This window comes from Neovison vison, chromosome 7 (assembly GCF_020171115.1).
Source record: "Neovison vison isolate M4711 chromosome 7, ASM_NN_V1, whole genome shotgun sequence".
NCBI lineage: Eukaryota > Metazoa > Chordata > Mammalia > Carnivora > Mustelidae > Neogale > Neogale vison.
In genome coordinates this window covers 188,902,563-188,924,092 of record NC_058097.1, presented here as the reverse complement: position 1 = coordinate 188,924,092, position 21,530 = coordinate 188,902,563, and the positions used below count along the sequence as shown (strand labels likewise).

At 49.9% G+C, this 21,530-nt stretch overlaps 1 protein-coding gene across 2 annotated transcripts in view; it reads right to left on the bottom strand.

Annotated features, from left to right (window-relative positions):
- CRY2 (cryptochrome circadian regulator 2) overlaps positions 1 to 20,996 on the bottom strand; it is a 36,067-nt gene extending 15,071 nt beyond the window's left edge. The window contains exons 1-6 of one of the 2 annotated variants that reach the window (XM_044259154.1): positions 20,770 to 20,996; positions 12,016 to 12,124; positions 9,017 to 9,159; positions 7,270 to 7,454; positions 6,430 to 6,518; positions 564 to 704 (exon numbers count right to left, since the gene is read on the bottom strand). In XM_044259154.1, the coding sequence (XP_044115089.1) occupies positions 564 to 704; positions 6,430 to 6,518; positions 7,270 to 7,454; positions 9,017 to 9,159; positions 12,016 to 12,124; positions 20,770 to 20,996 (894 nt within the window). Of the gene's footprint in view, positions 1 to 563; positions 705 to 6,429; positions 6,519 to 7,269; positions 7,455 to 7,629; positions 7,742 to 9,016; positions 9,160 to 12,015; positions 12,125 to 20,769 lie in introns of those variants that run through there. The other variant, XM_044259155.1, reaches the window with a different exon arrangement.
- Between the last annotated feature and the right edge of the window lie 534 nt (positions 20,997 to 21,530).

The following is a 21,530-nucleotide window of genomic DNA, read 5'->3' as shown; positions in this document are numbered from 1 at the left end:
ACCTGCTGAAGGTGGACAGTTGGATGTGTCCCCCTCTTTTCCTTCTGGGGACAGGCGTGCCACCTTAGGGTTATTTGCCTGCAGTCCATAGAGGACAACCCTGCCTTCAGCCCAGGTCATCTCCTCGTCAGTGGTAGAGAGCAGCTCTATCACTCCCCATTACATGCTGTGGACCAGCCCCACAGAGGACTGCTGCGCTCTTCTGCTCAGCTCTGGTTCCAGTCCTGCCCTCCCTACCTCCCAGCCTGAATGCTTGCCCCCCATCCACCTGCTCGCGGCGGATCTGCCACCTCGAGGGTCACACCCTGAGCTCAGCTTTTCGGCCCGTCCTGCTCTACTTGATAACCTGGAGATTACTTAGATCAGCTGTTTGGGTGGTGCTGGGCTCTGCCACGTCTTGGATGTGGACCCCCCACCTTCTCTGGACCATACACACACGTAAGCATCCCTAGAATCCACAGCCCGGTCCCCGCCAACCCTCTGCAGGGTGTCTGACTGGCCCAGAAGGTGGTCCGCGGGGCCGCAAGTGGGGGCAGGGCATGGTGGCCTCGCCACCCCCTCACCTTTTTATACAGGTCCCACAGGCGGTAGTAGAAGAGGCGGCACGAGAGGCAGCCGAAGCGCAGGTAGGGGCTGAGGCCCGTGGGGCTGGCCAGCAGGGAGTTGGCGTTCATTCGGGGTCTCTCGTAGTTGGCAACCCAGGCCTGCAGCGGGAGGAGAAGGTGAAGAAAGGAAAGGCCTGGACGTTGCAGAGAACAGCCCCGAGGTGCTGGTGTACTTGGCGCTTTACTTCGTGGCTCATGGTTACGTGGCTTCTCCCGTGGGGTCTGAACAACCCACTGGGGCAGCACTTACCAGTACCTCCTCTTGAAAGTGAACCACGAGGCTCGAAAAGTTATGTGGCTCTTCTGGGGTTACAGAGGTGCTAAGAACTAGGGCTGGGGGGACGTAGCTTCCAACTCCAGGTTCCATCTCCAGCTGCCAACTTCTTCCTTAACTCCTCACACCCTCTTTTTCCTTGTGATGCCTCCTTCACAAACTTTACAACTCTGCAGGCCTCCTCCTCCACACTTCCCCACTACCCCTCTATAGACAACTTTCCTTTCTTGCTGAAATGCAAACCTTCAGCTGAAAAACTCCTCAACTCTTAGCCACCAAATCTGCAAACTCAACTGTGTCCACGCCTTCCCCTCTCCAGCGCCTCTCCCTCTCCAGTGATTCTGCCCAAGGCCAAGGCTTCCCCTGGCTCTGAATCCCTTCCCTTTTCCTTCCCCTGCACCTTCCATCTCTCCCGCTCCAGTTTCCACTCCAATAACACTGGGCAAATCATGTTGTTTCTTTGAAAACGAAAGAAAAAAAAAAAAAAAACAAAGGCCCTTTAGGAAGCCTGTGGACCTCGGTTGGGTCTGCTTTCTTCTCTCCGAAGCCCATGTCCCACAGCCAGAGGCGCTTCTTGACTTCTGCCTTCACTGCTTCCCCCAGGCTGGCTCCCCCCAGACCCCGGTGATCTCCATGCCACGGAGTCCTGCAGGCATCTGCCTAGCATATTTGTGGACCTCTCAGCACACCTCACCCTACTCCAGCCTCCACACCCTCTGTTCCCTTGGCCTCTGGTCTCCACACGTTCCTGGCTGCCTCCCACGTGGCTGGCTGCCTCCCCTCCCAACTCCTTCAGCGTTGGCATCTCAGGGCTCTGTGCTGGGCCCTGACTCAACTGTGTTCCTGGGGAGGCATGTCCAGCACCACGGCTCCCAACACTACCTCCGTGCAGGGGATCGACAGGTTGGTGGCTCCAGCTCGGACTGCTCGGCTCCTGCTTCACTAGACTCCCAGATCCCTCCAGCCAGCTCCCTGCCAGCAGCTCTGCCTGACTGCCATCCAGGCCCCTCAAAATAGAGCTTTTGTCTTCAGACCACCCTTCCATGGGCATTCCTATTGCAGAAAGCGCATGGTCGCCCACTTGGATGCCCAAGCCAGAGGCCTGGCAATCACCTTTGACTTCCTTGTCACCAAACCCTGTCAATTCTATTGTTCAAATTCCCCTCCCATCTGTCCTTTTCTTCCCAGCCCTCTTGCTACTAACCTGGCTCAGGCTAAAATGTAGACAAGACAACTGTGACAGCCTCCCAGCAGACCTTCCCGCCTCTCTTCTCAGCCCCCTCTAATTCCATCTCCATACTGGGAGCAGGACAATGGCTCAAGAACACCGTCCTGCACTGGGCTTCCTGTTGCTCTTAGGACAGAGTCCCAATCTTTTTTTTTTTTTTTAATTTTTTAATAAACATATAATGTATCATTAGCCCCAGGGGTACAGGTCTGTGAATTGCCAGGTTTACACACTTCACAGCACTCACCATAGCACATACCCTCCCCAATGTCCATAACCCAACCACCCTCTCCCTACCCCCTTCTCCCGGCCCCCCTCAGTTTGTTTTGTAAGATTAAGAGTCTCTTTTGGTTTGTCTCCGTTCCGATCCCATATTGTTTCATTTATTCTTTTCCTTCCCCTCAAACCCCCCAAGCTGCATCTCTACTTCCTCGTATCAGGGAGATCATATGACAGTTGTCTTTCTCTGATTGACTTATTTCGCTAAGCATGATACCCTCTAGTTCCATCCACGTCATTGCAAATCACTTATAAGTAACCCACTGGGTGAGCCTGTCTTTCCAGCTTCATCTCTCATCACTCTCTTGTAAGCACCATGCTCTTGAGGCCCTCTGCACACGCACCCCCCCCCGGGCCAGAATGTTGTCCTGCTTTTCACTCACCTTCCCCTGGTTACCTCTGACTCTCTCTGCAAATCTCAACCTAACAGTCCCTTCCTCTTCAGGTAGCCCCTCAGGTGTTGGGTTAAGTGCCTCTGCCTAACACTAGGTATATTTGCCTGCTCACGCCCTTCCGCACCTCCCTCCGAAAGCCTTTTTATGTTAAGTAAAATACAGATATGGAAGTAACACGGATGTGTGGCTTAACAAATTATTCTAAGGCAAACACTCGTGCAACCATCACCGAAGTTCAAGGACTGGAACTCTGCCGGCCGCCCCAGAAACCTATCCTAGTCACAGTCCCTTCCCGGCCTCACAAGTGACCGCTCACCCAACTTTTATAATAATCACTTCTTTATGTAAAAATGTTGACATTTTTCTAGTTTGGCAAAGCACATCTGGAGGGAGGGCTTTATCTTTTCAGTTATTCCTTGCATTTTTTAGAGGGGTGGAGGAGCAGAGGGAGAGGAAGAATCTTAAGCAGGCTCCACGCCCAGCAAGGAGCCTGACTCAGACACTTAACTGACTGAGGCACCTGGGGGCCCCTGTTCCTTGCATTTTTAAGTGGGGTTTTTTCAACCTCACATGCATCCCTAGGCACTACTGTGTAGCCCTGGCCATCTATGGGACTATGGTGTGTTTAAATAACTTTAAAAACTTAAATAGTTTCTTTTAGTCTACATATTTCCGGTCATTTCTTTCTTTCCCTTGCAGTTTTTTTGGGGAAGAATCCAGGCCATTTGACATGTACTGATTCTCACAGTCTGCATTTTGCTGTTTGCACACTCATGGTACACTGCCTGCAAATTGGTGGCTGGTACCAGAGACAGGAATGGACTCACGTTTGATTCCACAAGGCTGTTGGGGGACAGAATGCCTGCCTAGAGTTCTTTATGGAGTCAGCAGTCATTAATGTACAACGTGGCATCACTGAAGGCTGCAAAATGCTGCTGTGCTATCATTCCATTTTCATTTAAAAATGGGGATACTTGGGCGCCTGGGTGGCTCAGTGGATTAAAACCTCTGCCTTCAGCTCAGGTCATGATCTCAGGGTTCCGGGATGGAGGCCTGCATCAGGCTCTACTCCACGGGGAGCCTGTTTCTCCCCTCCCCACTTCTCTCTGCCTGCCTCTCTGCCTACTTGTGATCTCTGTCAAATAAATTTTTTAGAAAATGGGGTACTTTTTCATTTTTTTAAAAATGATTTTATTTATTTATTTGACAGACAGAGATCACAAGTAAGCAGAGAGGGAGGCAGAGAGAGAGAGGAGGAAGCAGAGAGCCTGATGCGGGGCCCGATCCCAGGACCCTGAGGTCATGACATGAGCCCAAGGCAGAGGCTTAAACCACTGAGCCACCCAGGTGTCTTGAAAAATGGGGACACTTTAAAAAGAGATGCTTGCCCTCATCTACTATCTTGGGTAACCCATTAGTAAAGATCACATGGTTTGTCTCCCCTCTTCGGTGATAGCACTGAATTTTCTTGCAGTGATCCAGCCTTCCCTAATCTCAGTCCAAGTGAGAGAAGTGGAGCTAAGCTCCCCTTCGGACTCTGGGAGCAGGCTCAGGATGCAACTCTGGCCAGGGAGAGCAACCCCCTTCCCCACCCATGGTGACTGAGTCAGACCAGTGAAAACACCCCTCGGGACTTTTCCAGGAGCTTTTGGGAAAGAGGCACACCACTTCCTCTTGTGCACTAAGCAGATGGAAAATAAGCTGCTGGGGACCACTTTGCCACTGTTGAAAGAAAGCCTACCTGAGAATGAACTAAGCGAGAGGGAAGCAGAGCTCGAGAGATGGAGAGTGTGTCCGTCCCCGGTAGCATTCTTCAGACACCTGGGTCCAGCTGCGCCTGAAGGCTACACTTAGACTCTTAGTTACGTGAGTTCAAAAACAACCTTTTCAAAAGTCAGCTTGCAAATATGAACTGATTAATAGAATTATCTTGCTCTTTGCTCTCCTACCCCTTTGAACTGCTCTTCTCCTCACCCAGAGTACACTGTAATTCCTTGTTTCATGCCTATCATCTGTAATAACCTACTCTCCTGGAGACAGACTCCATACCCGCCTCACCGAGCAGTCTTTCCAGCAGCTAAGCCATCTTGACATGAGTAGATAGATGCTCACTTCAGAGTAAGAAAATGGAAGACTAAAATAAACCTCCTCAGAGCAGCATACACTCCTGCTCATAGCCCCCTTTGCTTCTCCTGGCTGTGTAGGACACAATGTTCCCACTGGCCACCAGAGAGTCTGAAGGATCCTGACACAGGGTCCCATGACAAAGCAGACCCTCCAGGGGTACATGGAAAAGGAGCCCCTGACTGGGGATCGAAGGGGCAGCCCTCCACCGAGCGCTTTTTTTTTTTTTTTAAGATTTTTATTTATTTATTTGACAGACAGAGATCACAAGTAGGCAGAGAGGAAGGCAGAGAGAGAGAGGAGGAAGCAGGCTCCCCACTGAGCAGAGAGCCTGATGCAGGACTCGATCCCAGGCCCCTGAGATCATGACCTGAGCCGAAGGCAGCAGCCCAACCCACTGAGCCACCCAGGCGCCCCACCGAGCGCTTTTAAGGGGATTATAACCCACAAGGCTGTAAGTTAGTTCTTTATACTTGTCTTACTCTACTCCTGCATTTCGTTTGTCACCTCCACCACTCTGCCTCCTGGCCTGGCCTATGTCCTCAAACTGATATGGAAAGGAAAGCTGGTCCTGCCCATAGCCCTTGAACATCAGTCTCCTCCTTCTCAGTCGGTGGGGCTGGCTGAAGGTAACATCCAGATAGGGGCATCAAGGCCTCTGTGCCTAAGGGAGGTGGGGCTTGTGGCACGTTTTCACTGCTGGTGAGGCACCTCCGGGGCTGGGAAGCATTTTTCCTATGTATCTGCCTATTTTTCCTTGTTCGATAGTTATCACCTGGCTGCTGGGCCAAATGCCTACCTATCTGAGAGTATGAAAGGTTGTGAACCGGTCTACAAACCAGCAACAGTGGGCAGGAAACTAGCAGCTAACTCAGTAACTAGAACCTTCTCTGCTCCTCTATTTCCATGGTCATGGAAGCCATGTGACACTGTTCAGGAGTGCCTTTGGGTCCTCGGTCTCTTTCCTTCCCCCTGCCAATCCCCACTTTGCTGGGAGGTGGGCCATCTGTTCTCTGTGTCCAAACAAATGGAAATCGATGCCTTGGTGGGGACCCAGCAAAAGATGAGCAGGGGACACATAAACACAAAGAAATTAATCTTATGGACTTCACTGACCAACTACCCTCTTAGTAAGGGGTACGTGCAATCTAGTGTAAGTTCTAGAATCACACAGAACAAGATCTCAGTCTACTACTTCCTAACAGTGTGACCTCAGGCAAGTTACTTACCTTCTCTAAACCTTAATGTCTTAACCTGTCAAAGAAAGAGCTTAACACCTACCTTGCAGGGATGTTGAAAAGACAAAAGGAAATCGTGCAAGTAGATACTTCATGCAGTGACCAGTATGTGGTAAGCACTCACTGAATGGTAGCTACCATTCCTGCTGTTCCTGCCCCAGGAAGGTTTTTCACTTTTAAGCACTCGGAGCTAAGAGGCACTAAAGGCCATGAAGCTGACCCTCACATCCCCTGCTTCCTGGGTGCTAGCCCCCGAAGTTCTGTGTCCCAGAAGTAGGGGCCATACCTTCCGTTCCAAATGCTTATCCAGCCGGGCCAGAGCTTCTGTCTCTCCTCCTTGCCAAACAGCGGGGCCCAGTCCTTCAGTAGGGAACCCTACACGAGGAGGAGAAGGTCACAGGACCAGAGGTCAGGCCGTTTCAGTGATAGCTCAGCAAGTCTTGGCACCTCGGTACGGTCTTTGAGCTTTGTGGGAACTGAACCGCGTGTTCTTGGTGCTGCTGGGGCTGAGATCACCTTAACACTTCGGCGTCTGCCAGGCCATCCTGGTTCTCTTTCCACTGTGACTTTTTTCCCTGTCCTTTCCCTTGCCTTCCCTATCGCAGCCACTCCTCAGTCCAGGCACATGAGAACAATCCTGTATGCCCGCCCTATCGGGTTGGCTGGCAATGACTAATGACTGCTGCTTTCAGGTGTGAAAGGATAAGTTTATTTGGGTCAAAAAATGGGGACTAGGGGAGGAAGGGGAGAAAGAATAGTCAGTAACCTGAGGGGCTGACAGAACCTCCCTTCCAGTGGAAGCAACATTACTTAATTTAGTATTGAGGAGCCCACTGATGCCAGCACTAGACTGCGCCTATCTCTTCTGAGTGAGAGAAGTATAAAAGCAGGAGCAGAAATTAGAAACGTAACATTACATACATGAGTAGGAACAGAAAAGACTAGATAGACGTGCCCCCAAATGAGCAGTGGCTAGCTCTGGGTGGTCGGGTCCTCGTGACTGCTATTTCCATTCTGGTTTTACTCTATCTTCTACACCATGGATAACATGCATCACTTTGACAAAGACAAAAAAATCTGGTCAGTTGTTTTACAAACAAAGGGGCTGTGGGCAGGAAGTACGCACCCAGCTCCTCGAGGGAGGGCACGCCATAGGTGTCATCGTGGTTCTCCTGGATGTCGGCCCGGCAGCTCTCCATCTGCTGGCTCGTCACAGAGCCCACGGGTTTCTTGGGCAGCTCCATGCGGCTGATGATGGCCTGAAAGCGCTTGTAGGTAAGGGGTGGTTTCTGCCCGTTCAGCTCAATGATCCTGGGAATCCCAAAGCACAACTCCCGTCAAGCACAAGGCCCTTCATTACAGGTCCCTGCCCACCCAGAAAAGAGCCCAGACTTTGAAGGCTTAGAGGGTGGCTTTCCTCATCCACTTAAGGGTCCCACCCCTAAGTGGAAAGGAAGGGGCAAGGGAGGCTACATCTCCATTTTACCGAGAGGGAAAATGAAGCCCAGAGAGCAGGAGCAGATGCCTCAGGTAATGGAGCAAGGCAGGGCCAAAGCTGGGACTCAATTCCAGGTTCCCTGGTGTCGACGTGGAGTCTCCTAAAGACAGAGACTGACCATATCTCTCTAATCACAGAAAAGTCCCCACTAGCCTTCTTGGTACTCAGCCTGTGTGTCCAAGTCATGGGAATCCCCATGGCGCCTTTCTCTCTAACCCAATGTAAGCCTTCAGGAAGTTCTTTGATAAAAGCTGCAAGCATGTTCTTTTTGTTGAAAAATCATTGCCTTCTTGGCCCCAATTTATTAGAACAGAGAGGTGGAGCACAGCCTATCCTTCCTGGATCAGAGACTGGGACTGGGGTTAACAGCAACCACTATTTAATGGGTGTCTGGCAGTTTACAAAATCTGTTTTCACGATCAAGGGGAACAGAGCTGCATTCAGGTAAGAAAAGAAGATATAGGACTGAGGAGGAGAGTCGAGGCCATTTCTACAGAATGCATTGGGGTGGTCTGGAGCCAGATTCCCAGGGCTCTTCCTGTTGGCCAACAGGCAGCTTACACAAGACCTGGCCAGCTGGGTGAGTGCAGCACCTCCCCCAACCCGCCAAGTCCTCTGGCACGTGGCTGGAGGAGGAGCTCCATACCCAGCAGCTTCTCCTGAGAACTAGCTCACGTGCAGAGATGTGTGACCTGGCTCCCTGGCAGCGGCTGGGTCCCGGAGAGGGGGGCAGGGAACAGTGACGGCTGCTGGCTTAGCAGCAGCAGCAGCAGCAGCAGCAGGGTGACAGCTCTGCCAGGGAAGGGGAGGAGAGGGTTCCCTCTGCTCTGAAAGCAGAGGCCAATCTCTAGGGAACAAGGCTACTCTGTAGCTACTGGCTCCTGCAGGGAACTCTAGAGCCTCCTGCTTGACAGCTAAATGCACGGCCTGGAAACCCAGATAGCCAGGGAGCCCAGGGAGCTCGTATTAGGTACAGAAATGGCACCTATGAGAATAGAGCTCTTTTGGGAAGGGGCTAACAGGCAGGGTCCACTCAGGTGACAGAATAGCCTTCCAAGAGCAGAACAGGAGTAGGAGCATGAGGAGGGGCTAGGACAGCAGACTAGGAGCAGATCTATGAGGATCCTGTATGGGGATTCTCACTGCTTTCATCCCTCGGCCCTAGGAAGCCTCCTCGCCCCCAAACTGGGGAAAGCTCTTTACGATCTGTTCCACAGGCACCCAACTCTGGCCCATTCCCCTCTGGCTTCTAGAAAATGCCATACTTCATGTGCCAGGTGGCTCTGTTGGTAAATCTCCCAGAGTTCTGTTCAGCAGGGGCCGAAACCACCAACTCCCACAATTGGCAACCTGACCCTTGGGACCCAAGTCTTACTTGTCCAGATCATAGAGAGTATGAGAGTTCTCAGTCACCACCTCCACGCCGGCCTCCTTGGCCATCTTCATGATGGCTGCATCCCGTTCTTTCCCAAAGGGTTCGGAGTCATATTCAAAGGTCAAGCGGGTCACCCCCCATTCCTGTGGGGAGAGAATCTATTATGCTAAGCACTGTCTGGGGAGGAGAATGCAGCTGAGGACTCAGTTCCTTCTTGGGAAGAAAGGAGTCTAGAGACAAGTCAGAATGGGCTACAGAACAAACTAGTGACAGAGATTTCTTTTTTTCCCCACTGACCCCTAGTGACAGAGATTTGAACTAGAAAGCAAACAATCTGAGATTCCCAAGGGTTGAGGAAGCACGGGCCTTTGAGGTGAGGCCCCCAGCATGGCAAGTGTGGAGCCCAAGGCTAGTGGAATCAAGAGAGAGGTGGGTAGCCCCATACATTTGCTGTGTCCCTGGGGTAGGAGAATGCAGCAGAAGACTATAAATACAATGCTCCCAGGGGAGCCGCTAGTCCCAGAAAGCAGCACTGAGTCACTGGCAGAGACAGTGGGGGAAATGATCACTGCCTCCCTCCTGCCCAGCATGCCTTTTCCAGAGCTCCTCAGAGCCCTACACACTTCTGGCTTAGTTTTCTTGGCAGACTTGTGCTATGTGAAGTGTCCTAATGGTTTCCATAGAAACACTCCCGAGGCCAGTAGCAAACAGAGCTAACAGGCTCTAGCTCTCAGAAAAGTTGGGGAAGGAGATGCAATCCTTAGTCCAGAGGTCAGAGAAATCAGACCAGAAGGGCCACATATTAAAGAAGAAGGGAATTCTTTTCCAAGCCATTAGTCTTTTCTAGTAGAATATTTTAGATTTCCTTGCAATGCTGGGAGAAAGCTGGCCCAGTAAAATGTTGTACAGATAACCCACAGAAAGCCCTAGAATATGACTAGCAAGAAGAAAACCACATTCCAAGCAAAGTCTCTGGTCAAGGTCCCTTAATTCTCTAAACTCCTAGGGCAAATGTCCTGGTCATGTGGGACCTAACTCAGTCCTGTCCTGAGCAGGGCTGGCTATCCCTCATCCTGGATAATGGGACTAAGCATTTATTGAGCCCTTACTAAGAGTCAAGTTCCATGCTTAGAAATTCATATAGATGACATGGTCAGAAACTCATAAATCGGTGAATAATAATAAAAATATTATTAGATGCCATCTTCTCCAAGTAGCTTCCCTTGACCTTTGCTTTCAATAGGATTCTCCTGCATCTTGCCCTTTTCCCACCACTGCATTTACCATATGGCAGTGAAGTTGCCCATTACTTGCCTGTTTCCCCCATTAAGAGTGTGAACTCTCAGTGCAGAAACCATGTTGTCTCATCATTACCCTAGTACCTCACTGGGGGCCTAGGACATAGTAGAAGCTAAATAAATACATGGTAGTCGTATCTGCAGGGACACATTGCAAGGCCACCAGGGAGGCCTGCAGCTGTAGACAGTACTGAACCCCACAAAGAGTGCTGTGTTTTTTCCTGCACATATTTACTTATGACAAAATTTAATTTATAACTTAGGCACAGGAGATTAACAAGACTAGTAATAATATAGAACTATTATAAAACACACTGTAATAAAAGTTATGTGAATGTGGTCACTCTTTTAAAACACCCATTCCTGCACCTTTAACTGTACTGTGATGAGAGGAAGTGAGAGGGACACAGGTGTTAGGACATAGTGTGAAGCTAATAAGGACCTTCTGACTCTATGTCAGGAGGGGGATCATCTGCTATCAGACTCCAGATGACAGCGGATAATGGAAACCGCAGAAAGATTCGGGGAGAGAGTTGTTATATGCTGAACGACTGAATAAATGATCGATCTGTACCTCTAGGCTGTTACTGGTTGGCCTCTGAGGTGCTAGGAGGAGAGAGGAGAGACAAAGCAGAGGGTGAAGACTGGCAAATGTGTTTAATGGTGTGCGGGTTAAGAACACAAATCTGGGGCCAGAAAGCCCGGGCTTGAATCTTAGACCATCAGCTCTCAGCTTCACGACCCCAGAGATATTGTTCCCTCATCTGCAGAACAGGGACAGCAGCACATACCTCTATGGGCTGCTGTGAGAATTCATGTATGTAAAGCACTCACTCAAAACGGCTCTTGACTCCTAGTCTGTCCTCAGTGAACACTGGCTATTTTCAGCACTGTGTGATGTGAATGTGTGTGTCTGTGTGGGGAGTTTGGGGAGGTGAAGTGAATGATGAAAGATTTCCTAAGCTGCTTGCCTTGACATCAGATCTTCCCTCTGGTCTTTTCCCCCAGGAAAGGCAGGGAAAGGAGCTGGGAAAGGTGGAAAGGGGCATGAAAATGATCCCGCACTGCTGAGGACGAGGAGAGACTGTCCCTGAGCCCTCTGTCCACAAGCACTTTTGCCTCTGGGTCTTAAAGTGTGCTTTATCAAGAAAAGGGTTGGAGCAGGGGGTTGGGCGGGGGGTGGGCTGGCTACCTGGTAGGACAGACAGAAGCCTACATGGTACCCAAGTGAAGATTTTATCAACATTTGCCCCAGGGTTTGGGGGGGGAGCAGGGAGCTCCCTCAAAAAGGCTGATTTTTTTCCCCAATAAACAGAGCATAGCAAGACAGGAAACACTCCATGCTAAAAAGGAAATCTCGTCCTCAAGCTCCTGGCATAGGAAGAGCCCTAACAAATCTCATTGGCTCGAGCCAAGAAAACATCTGAGGAAGCCAGTGGCATCCGGGGTGGAGATACTTGCCACATCCCTTGTCTGGACTGAGCTTGGGAACCTTCCAACAAGACACTGGTTTCAGAGAATTTCTTCCTTAACCCAGTTTCCATTCTAAGTGGGCAAACTGATTGGCTTCGCTCCCAACTTCCCTACAGACCAGTGCTGCCCGGTTCCATTTTCTGAGTCAGAACATCACCTCATTCAGTCTGTGGGGGAAAGTCCAGAGAACAGAATCTCCCCGTCTTCTCTAGGACTCGGCACACTTACCTTGAATAATCTTGGGAATACATCGGCCGGCTGTCCCCGGACTACAAACAGGCGAGAGTTCAGTTTCCTTAAACTTGTATCCAAATCTTCCAGAGACTGAAGTAAGAACCTGCAGAGCCCACACAGGCCTTTTAGTGATAACGTTAGAAGAGGCAGTCTTTTTCCTGCCAGAGCAGGGAGATGCTGGTGCATCATTAGTACGGTCCTCCAACCAGGACATGGTGGGGGATCAGCACTGCCTCCACTGAAATCCTGGCTTGGCCACTTCCTAGCTGCGTGACTTTGGGCAGTTACTTAACCTATTTAGCTTTTCTTTCTTTCTTTCTTTCTTTCTTTTTTTTCCTAATCTGTAACATGGAGTCGATGTTAGCACCTATCTCCCAGGATTGCTAAGAAAGGAAAATCAAACCGTGGCACAGTAGCCTGAGGTCCTGCTAGGGAAGAACAGGACTGCAACAGCCCCAGCAAAGCCTATCTACCTTGGTCCACCCTGCCTCTCTGTATCCCTGCTTCGGGCTGCACAGACGTCTACTGCTGCAGCCCCACAGCCTGGGCTGGGTCCCCAGGTCCTAGGGTTTTGTTTGGCAGGGGGGTGGGGGGCTCATTCTCCAGGGCTCTGGCCACCAGATTCTCATCCCAAGAGAGAGAAAGCCTCAGAAGGTACATCTCTATAGGATATCCTCACATGCTTTTGGGGGTGGGGGCTGGGGTGGGAACCCCCAGGTACTTAAGAGGCCTAGCCTTAAGAACTGGATCACTGGGACGCCTGGGTGGCTCAGTTGGTTAAGCAGCTGCCTTCGGCTCAGGTCATGATCCCAGCGTCCTGGGATCGAGTCCCACATTGGGCTCCTTGCTTGGTGGGGAGCCTGCTTCTCCCTCTGCCTCTGCCTGCCATTCTGTCTGCCTGTGCTTGCTCTCTCTCTGATAAATAAATAAAGTCTTTGGGAAAAAAAAAAAAAGAACTGGATCACTGTGGAAAAGGAATTAGCATTTGCTGAGTGGCTTTGGTGTTTTATTTATTTATATTTGACCACAAACATTTATCTACTGTTCAGTTAGGCATAACCACCTCTCTGAGAAATCTAACAGTACCTTTTTGTGACATGTGTTTTATTTAAAACATTTTTTTAAGTTTATTTATTTTTTTTAAGTAATCTCTACACCCAATGTGAGGCTCAAACTCACAACCCCAAGATTAAGAGTCACAGGCTCTACTGATTGAGCTAGCCAGGTGCCCCTGACGTGTTTATTTGTTGGTTTGTTTGAAAAGATTTTATTTTTAAGTAATGTTTACACCCAATGTGGGGCTCAAACTTACAACCCCGAATCAAGAGTCACATGCTCAGGGTGCCTGAGTGGCTGAGTCAGTTATGTGTCTGACTCTTGATTTTGGCTCAGGTCATGATCTCAGGGCTGTGAGGTTGAGCCCCATGCCCCGTGCAGAGCCTGTTTAAGATTCTCTCAGGGCGCCTGGGTGGCTCAGTCAGTTAAGTGTCTATCTTCAGCTCAGCTTCATGCATGGACCCACAGCCCTGTGCTGGGCTCCCTGCCTACCAGGGAGTCTGTTTCTGCCTTTCCCTCTGCACCTCCGCTTCCCCACTCATGCTCTCTCTTGTGCTCTCCCTCATGATCGCTCTCACATAAATAAAATCTTAAAAAAAAAAAAAGATTCTTTGTCTTTCTTCCTCTGCCCCTCTTCACTTCCCCCACTCCCTAAAAAAAAAAAAAAAAGTTGCATGCTCTACCCACTAAGCCAGCCAGGCACTCCAACACGTGTTTTATTTTTAAAATTTTTAAATTAAATGAAATTAGCATTTTAAACACATAATTATGTAATTCAAATTCAAGTTATAAAAAGGTACATGGTAAAAAGTCTCCCCTTTATCCATCAGGAATTTAATTCCCCTCCCCAGAGTCAAACAGTGTCATCAATGTTATTATCTATCTGCTTATGCTTTTTAAGCACGTCTTCTTTTTAATTCTTTCAATACATTTTGAAGGGAAATGCTGTCTACATGTTATAGATGAGGAAAATGAAACACGGAGAGGATGATTAATTTGCTTAAGGACATAATTATTAAGCAACAAAGCTGTGATCAGAAGCTGTGCCCCACCTCTAAGGCCTTTTTTTTTTTTTAAAGATTTTATTTATTTATTTTATAGACAGAGATTACAAGTAGTCAGAGAGGCAGGCAGGGAGAGAGGAGGAAGCAGGCTCCCCGCTGATCAGAGAGCCTGATGCGATGATCGATCCCAGGACCCTGAGACCATGACCTGAGCCGAAGGCAGAGGCTTTAACCCACTGAGCAACCCAGATGCCCCCACCTCTAAAGCCTTTTAGTGGCACACCAGACAGGACTCAGGGGCTGAGATTCCACCAGACCTCAAGTGTTTGGAACCCCTTTCTGACCAACACAAACCTGAGTACAGGTAATCCATGCACATTTGGAACTTCTGCAGGAACTAAGTCCTGATAGGTCGGCCTGGTTCACAGATACCCCTGCTATCTACACTTCGCCATCTCCCACCCATCTCCATCAATGAAGGAAATCACTAGATTTTATTTTGAACACAATGAAGCCCTGTGCCACCTCTGCAGCACATCGCACCCCCTGACTGCTGCAGGCTTACAGGAGCAGCTCCTGTTCCCAGGCTGCCACCTAGAACCAGTCCCTGCTGCTGTCTCTGACGTCAACAACATGACACTCCCACGGCAGCGAATGCCACAGACCCACATTCCAGCAGGAGCTGAGTCCCACGCTTAGCCCAAAGCATCCTGCTAGCCTGCACAGACTCTCCAGGAGAGGCGGAGATGGGAGACTGTGGCTTTCTGAAACCCCCACCTCCGCCTCTGTGACTTCGTTTTTGAGAAACTGACACCGTCAGAAAAGGAAAGCGAAGCCGGGAGTGACGGGAGTGACGCACTTGCACCTGTGCTGGCCTCCTCCCAGGCCACACTGTTCTTCTCCAGAGGAAAAGAGGAGAGACCTCTGTGAACAGCCTCCTTCCACCTGAAACCTGGGCCCTGCTGGGGAGAATGCCTGGATGTAACTGGCAACTTAAATTCCAACTTAAATTCAGGGCACCGGGTCCTCCGTCCAAGGCTCTCAGGAATGTCCCTGCCATGCACGTTGGTCTCCTCCCTCACAGGCCACGAGGCTGCATAGGTTTTCAGTCTGAAGTTATAAATAAGACTGACACGCACATGAGAGCTAGGATCCAGCTGCCTCCCCAGAGCTTTATTTCTAGACCTCATTTACTAAAAGGAGAAATTCTGAAGTAAGCGTTTCTGAAGTACGAGAAGTAAGATAACCCCAAGAGAGCCCTTTTCTTCCTTGACTTCTCAAAGTCTACAGCTGAGGCAGGAAGCAAAAGGCCCAACTCTGAACTCTGCAACCAAATGACAGTAATGATAACAGCAACAACTAACATTTTTTAAAAGATTATTTATTTATTTATTTGACAGAAAGAGAGATCACATGTAGGCAGAGAGAGAGAGAGAGAGAGAGGAAGAAGCAGGCTCCCTGCTGAGCAGAGAGCCTGATGCAGGGCTCGATCCCAGGACCCTGGGATCATGACCTGAGCCGAAGGCAGAGGCTTTAACCCACTGAGCCACCCAACAACTAACATTTAATCAGCATTTGCAATGAACTGAACACTAGTCTACTTATTTTATATATGTTATCTCATTTCCTTCATGAATAGATCTGGAACATAGATACTATGATTATTCCCATTTCATAGATGTGGAGACGAAGGCACAGAGTTATCAAGTAATTTTCTAGTAAATGGCTATTGTTCAAACCAGGCAGTGTGGCTCGGCATCTGCATTCTTAACCACCAGCCTCCACTGCTTGACCAGAACTTACTGCCTGAGCACTGAGGCTGTGCTGTCCAGTACGCAGCTATCAAAGAGAACCGCAGCCAACGCCTTTGCCCCCAGATCCTTGCTCCTCTGAGGCTCAACAGCTGTAAATCACCCAGAAGCTTGTTGAAATGCAGAATTTCAGACCTCCAGGATAGGAATCTGCATTTTAGCAACCTGGTAATTTCGTTGCACACTAAAGTTTCACAAGCAGTATTCTAGAAAACTTCACTTCACTTCTAGCTTCTGTTTATAAATTGCTTTTCTTTGGTTCTAATTTGTTTCTACTAAACTTTCTCTCTTTGAGATTCTGGTTTCTGCCTCTTCTTTGGTGCTCTAGATATGATCTGTTACTTCCAACTTCCCTTTTGAGTCCAGCCCTACTGGGCTTTTTCAGGAAGGAGGCTTAAGGATGGCCCCCATAAAAGGCAACAGGCCCCCGGGAGCCCCAGCCCCAGGCAGCCAGAGAAAGAGAAGCCACTGCTATGGTGCCTCGCCTGCCAGGTGACAGTTTGGCGTAACACCCAAGAAACAGAAGCAGCGCTGCTATGGGGTCAATGCTTGCTGGGGCAGGTGGGTCCATTCTTTCACTGGAGAGAATTGTGGGCCTTTTGCCCTCCTTTAGAGCCCCCCTCTCCACATGGCCAGTTTCTCTTTACTCCAGTGAGGGTAGACTCTAAAGAAAACTGGCCTGGGCATTGGAGATGGTGGCATTTAGGGCTGGCAGCTCACTCTTGGCAGCTCCAAGCTGAGCTCACATGGCCAAAATTCAGAGCACACGGTCCTGTGCGAGCAGTTAAAGCTCACCCTTAGGATTAGACAACATGTGCAACTGAATTACATTATGTAAGTGCTCTGGAGCTAGAGGCACACAGCACTAGAGAAGACCACACAGGGATTTCCAAAAATACAGAAAGGACTCTGTCATTCAGGCACTCCACGAGGCTAGCTAGCCCTTTAGAATAAGACAGGCAGATCTTTAGAGAAGACCTTCCCTAGAGATGGCAGATTCTGTGTTGAGGAATGTTTTGCTGTTCATAGGAGGAGGGAGGACGCTACTGAACTCTTTTTGGATCCAGATTGCCCTTGACCAAGTTTCTCTGCATCAAGCCAAGATTATCTAACTATATGATGATGTCATAGGCTGGCCCAGACTGGCTATGTAGGATATTAATAGAAATTAATTTATCTAAGTAAGACAGCATAAGCCCCATGGAAAAGGATGACTTAAACTCACAATCCATAGCAGGGATTGATCTCTAAGTATCACTCACTTAAAAACAGATTTATTCTTTCCTAATTTCAAAGAAAAAGATGAAGATTTTCCTCCCCTTTCAGCACATGGAAACGTTCCTCAGCAGCAGAACAGCGAAATGACTCTCTTGAGTACCCGGGTGAACAGCTCAGAAAAACTTTGATTTCTTCCCCAATAGACTATAGTTCTCAATCCCCTGCTTGCTGACCGAGACCCAACCAAATCGACATTCTCACAGTGACTAGCTCCCAGCAGTGGGATGAGAGACACATTGTTCTCACACGCATACTGGAGTTCCTAGTTCACCTCATTTATTAACTCTGAGCTATAAGGCCTAATATTTCTACCAATTCCCCCTGTCCTGGAAGCTCCTGAAGGCACAGGCAGCACAGAGCTAGGGAGAAAATGATGTAAATGAAGGGTGCAATAAATTACTGCCAAAACCAGTCGAAGTTGCAGGAGCAAGAGGAAGGCAACGGAAACCCACACTGAGTACCATTTTTAAATTTAGAAGCTGATCACCCCCCTGCCTTTTGGGTGGTTCTTACTGCAGTACCTCCTTCCACATAGAGCAAATGTGGGGAAGGTGGGGCTGGGAAAAATGGCAAAAGGCTTAGCCAACTAGTGCTTGACAAAAAAGTCCTGAGGCTCACTGAGCTACAATTAGCCCATCAGCTTCCCACTACCACCAAGGCAAGGAGTATGCCAGCCTTTCTTCTCTGCTAATATACATATTTCTTGGTTGCCTTTCTCTGTCCTCTTTGACTTTGGAAAGTGCTATGCATGGTTATTTTAATCTGATTCATCTGCTGAAAAATGCTGTGCAGGAGCTAGCGTAAGAGGTGCAGGAGAAGACATCTGAGATCTTGATTACCCGCCACCTCTTGCAGATGGCCCATGACCCACCCTTTCTAGGGAGGCTTCTCAGAGGCAGCAACTGACACATCTGCAGAGCTAGGATGCTGTGCTGCAGCACACTTGTCTCGGATCACTCCCAGCTTCAGACACAGCCACCGAAGATTACAAAGACTGTAGTTATAGGAGGTACAGCTCGCTCCGTCACTCCTGCAAACCCCAAATGCGTGTCAAACAGTCGCAGCTCTGCCCTGAATCTGATCGTGGGAGCCAAGAGTATGGTGGGGGGGGGGGCAGCGGCGGGTCTGTTTCCAGGCCCAGGAGCAGTTAATCATATTTGATCTGTTTTGTGTTTTTTCACCCCTTTCTTCTGAATGCCAAAGCTAATTAGCCTCCCTGGCGAAGCACTGCAACCCATTTCCCAAGCTGTCAGGCTCAAGTCTGTGGTTCTCCAGTCCAGTGCTTCTCAGGCTTCATCGCACATGAGAGCTTTAAAAAGCCGTAGCCTAGACCCATTAAATCAAAACTGGGGGAGGACGGAGTCAGGCATTTTTTAAAGATCCTTTAGCGATTCCCATGATGCTGCTCTAGTCTGTCTCCTATTTTATTTACTTCGTGGTATTTAGTTCTGCTAAATTATGGTTGTTTACTTGTCTCCCTCTACTAAAACGCAGGCTCTAGGAGCTCTGGACACAATTGCTTGTTCACTGCTGTGTTCCTAGCAACGCCCAGATCAGTGACTGGCAGATACTAGGCACCCATTAAATCATTGTTCAATTAATATCTACATTCCTACATGGCCTCTGACTTTAGGATTTGACTAAGGCATCTGAGCTGCCACATTCCTTTGTCTCCTTCACTTGCTCAAAGGCACAGTCACAAAAGAGAGACCCATAAAAATCCATAAACACCTAGCTCCTAGCAAACCTGAGTTTAATCAGCAACAGAGGTTTTGTTGTTCATTTTTTTAAAAGATTTTTATTTATTTGACGGACAGGGATCACAAGTAGACAGAGAGGCAGGCAGAGAGAGGAAGGGAAGCAGGCTCCCGAGCCAAAGGCAGAGGCTTTAACCCACTGAGCCACCCAGGCGCTCCTTGTTGTTCATTTTTAATCTCCACTACCACAAAGGTGCAGGTAAGCCTATGCAATGTCCCCCCAACCCCGGTAAAACAAAACCAAACCTCTTTCATGAGAATGTAACAAGCAAGTAGTCAGATTTTTTTACTCTGCTCTAATTGGCACACTGCCATAAACAGAGGGCAAAGTCTAAGGCTTGGTTTAATGTCCATGCTAGAGATGGCCATTTTGAAGATGTTTGTCAAATCCAACCTCCTATCTATAGAAACTGGAGCACAGGCAGAGCAATAGAGCAGCCCGAAAACTGTGTGGGCAGGCTCTCCACAGGACTATCTTTAGTTGTTCTCTCTATATAAATGGGGCAGGAGGGGGCATTTAATAGACCCACTGCTAGGGGCACTCACTTTCCTAGCAGGGCACACACCTCCGGGAGGAAAAGAAAGGCGTATTGATAGCTACCATATCCTGGAAATAACGCTGCCCATCAGTGCAACAGGAACACAGGCAAACATCACCCAGAACAATGCAAACAAACCAAAGGACAGCTGCGAGGTATTTTAAAGGGAGAAGGGTACAGGATGTTTCAAAACGCCTTGGTTTTAAACACACTGTTTACAGAGAAAGGACATCAGCTACCTATCTGTTAATCCTTTCCCATGATTCTGTTGACTGCATCTCCTGGGAATCATCAAAGAAGGATCTTCTTGATTATCACAGCTCTCCTGCTCCCTAACCTCAGGCAGTGTAATCCCTAGTGGCTCAACTGTCCTTTAAAATCAATCTCAGGAGAATAGGAGGAAGGAAGTGATACTTTGGTTTCTTTACCTTTCTTTTTTTCTTCCGTTCTCTCTCTCTCTCTCTTTTTTTAAACTAGTGAGCTCATAGCCAGCAGTTGAGGGAATTCTTCAAAATGGGTTTAAGTACTACTTTCTAGCTCAGGACACAAAGTGCCTCTAACTGGACAAGCCCTTGGGGTCTTCATAATAAAAGGGCAGAGGGCACCTGTCTTGTCTAATGCTAATTCAGATCTCGAGACACCTCCAGAGGCAGGAAGGTCTTGGTAGAAGGAAACCAGGATGGGTAAAAAGATGGAGTCAAACAAACCAGAAGCTTACAGACGACCTTCGGGAGCCCAGCCACAGGCTCTTTTCTGGAAGAATGCTACCAACTCAGAAACCCAGAAACCCAGAAACCCGTCCCTGTCCTCCCATCCCAGGATCTCCTTTCTTCCGCTCCCTGAGCACACCCCGAAGAGCCCTAGATCAGGAGTCCCTGCTTTGCCACTCCCTGACTTCAAGTCCTTGGGGAGGCCCACTCTGCGTCTCTAGGCCTCAGGAGTTCCACCTGTACAATGGGAAGTATGATCTCTGGTCATCCCACAGGAATGCTGTGAGCCCCCAAGGGCCTAATACACAGCGCGAACGTGCTCTGTCAGAGGTGGAGCCCTGGCCCAGGCCCACCCAGGCCATTACCAAGATGACTAACCGCCTCCCTCGTCCCGGCTTCTCCCCTCTGGAGGCCCGGCTCCGTCTCCCTGGCTCACCTCCTCAGGCCGGGATTTTCCGGCCCTGGGACCTGGTGGGGTGCAGGGGGCAGAGCTTCCCTCTCTGTAGGGCGGGGGCAACCCGGGGTGTTCGCCGGGCGTCCTCGAGGCCAGGCCGCTCCCCTTGGGCCCATGACCCCGCTCCGGGCCCCCTTACCTCCATCGGTTGATCCCCACTGAGGAGGAGGCCGCGAACCACGGGTCCAGGATGTAAACGCAGCGCACGCAGCGCGCCCCACGCACGGCCGCCAGCAGCGCAGGGTTGTCGTGGAGCCGCAGCCCTTTGCGGAACCAGTGCACGGAAGAGGCGCCATTCACTCCGGCTGCCGGCGCCGGGGCCGGGGCCGGGGCAGCCGCTGCCGCCGTCACCACAGCCGCCGCCATCACCACTCTGACTGCTCAGGCCTCCGCCGCTCCGCCCCCGTCGGCCTCGCGGGCCCCGCCCCCGGCCCGCCCAGTGACCTATGACGACGCCGCTCCTCTCTGTGGCCCCACCCCCAAGGCCCTGGAGCGCCCCTGCCATTGGCTGGGAGCCTCCCACCGGGCGATTGGCCCAGCAACGCGGAGTCCGGCCCCGCCCCCTCACGTTCCCACCATGTGTCGGTCCGGGAGAGGAAGCGGCGGGCTGGGTTGGTGACGCAAGTTGCCTATCCCTTCCGAGGTCTGGGCGTGGAAGGAGTCTCGAGGGACGGAGGATCTCTTACATGCGTCCTGTCCTAAGCCTGTCACTGGAAGCTGTCTGGGCTGGTGGGGGTTGCTGCGACTCCAGCCAGTGACCTAACCAGCATCATCCACTTCTGCCTCTAGGCTGGGATATCCTCCGCAACATTCTACTACAGCTACTATTTGTTCAATGCATTTTATATAGCAAGCAACGGGGTAATATCCTTACATAGACTATCTCACTTACTATTCTTA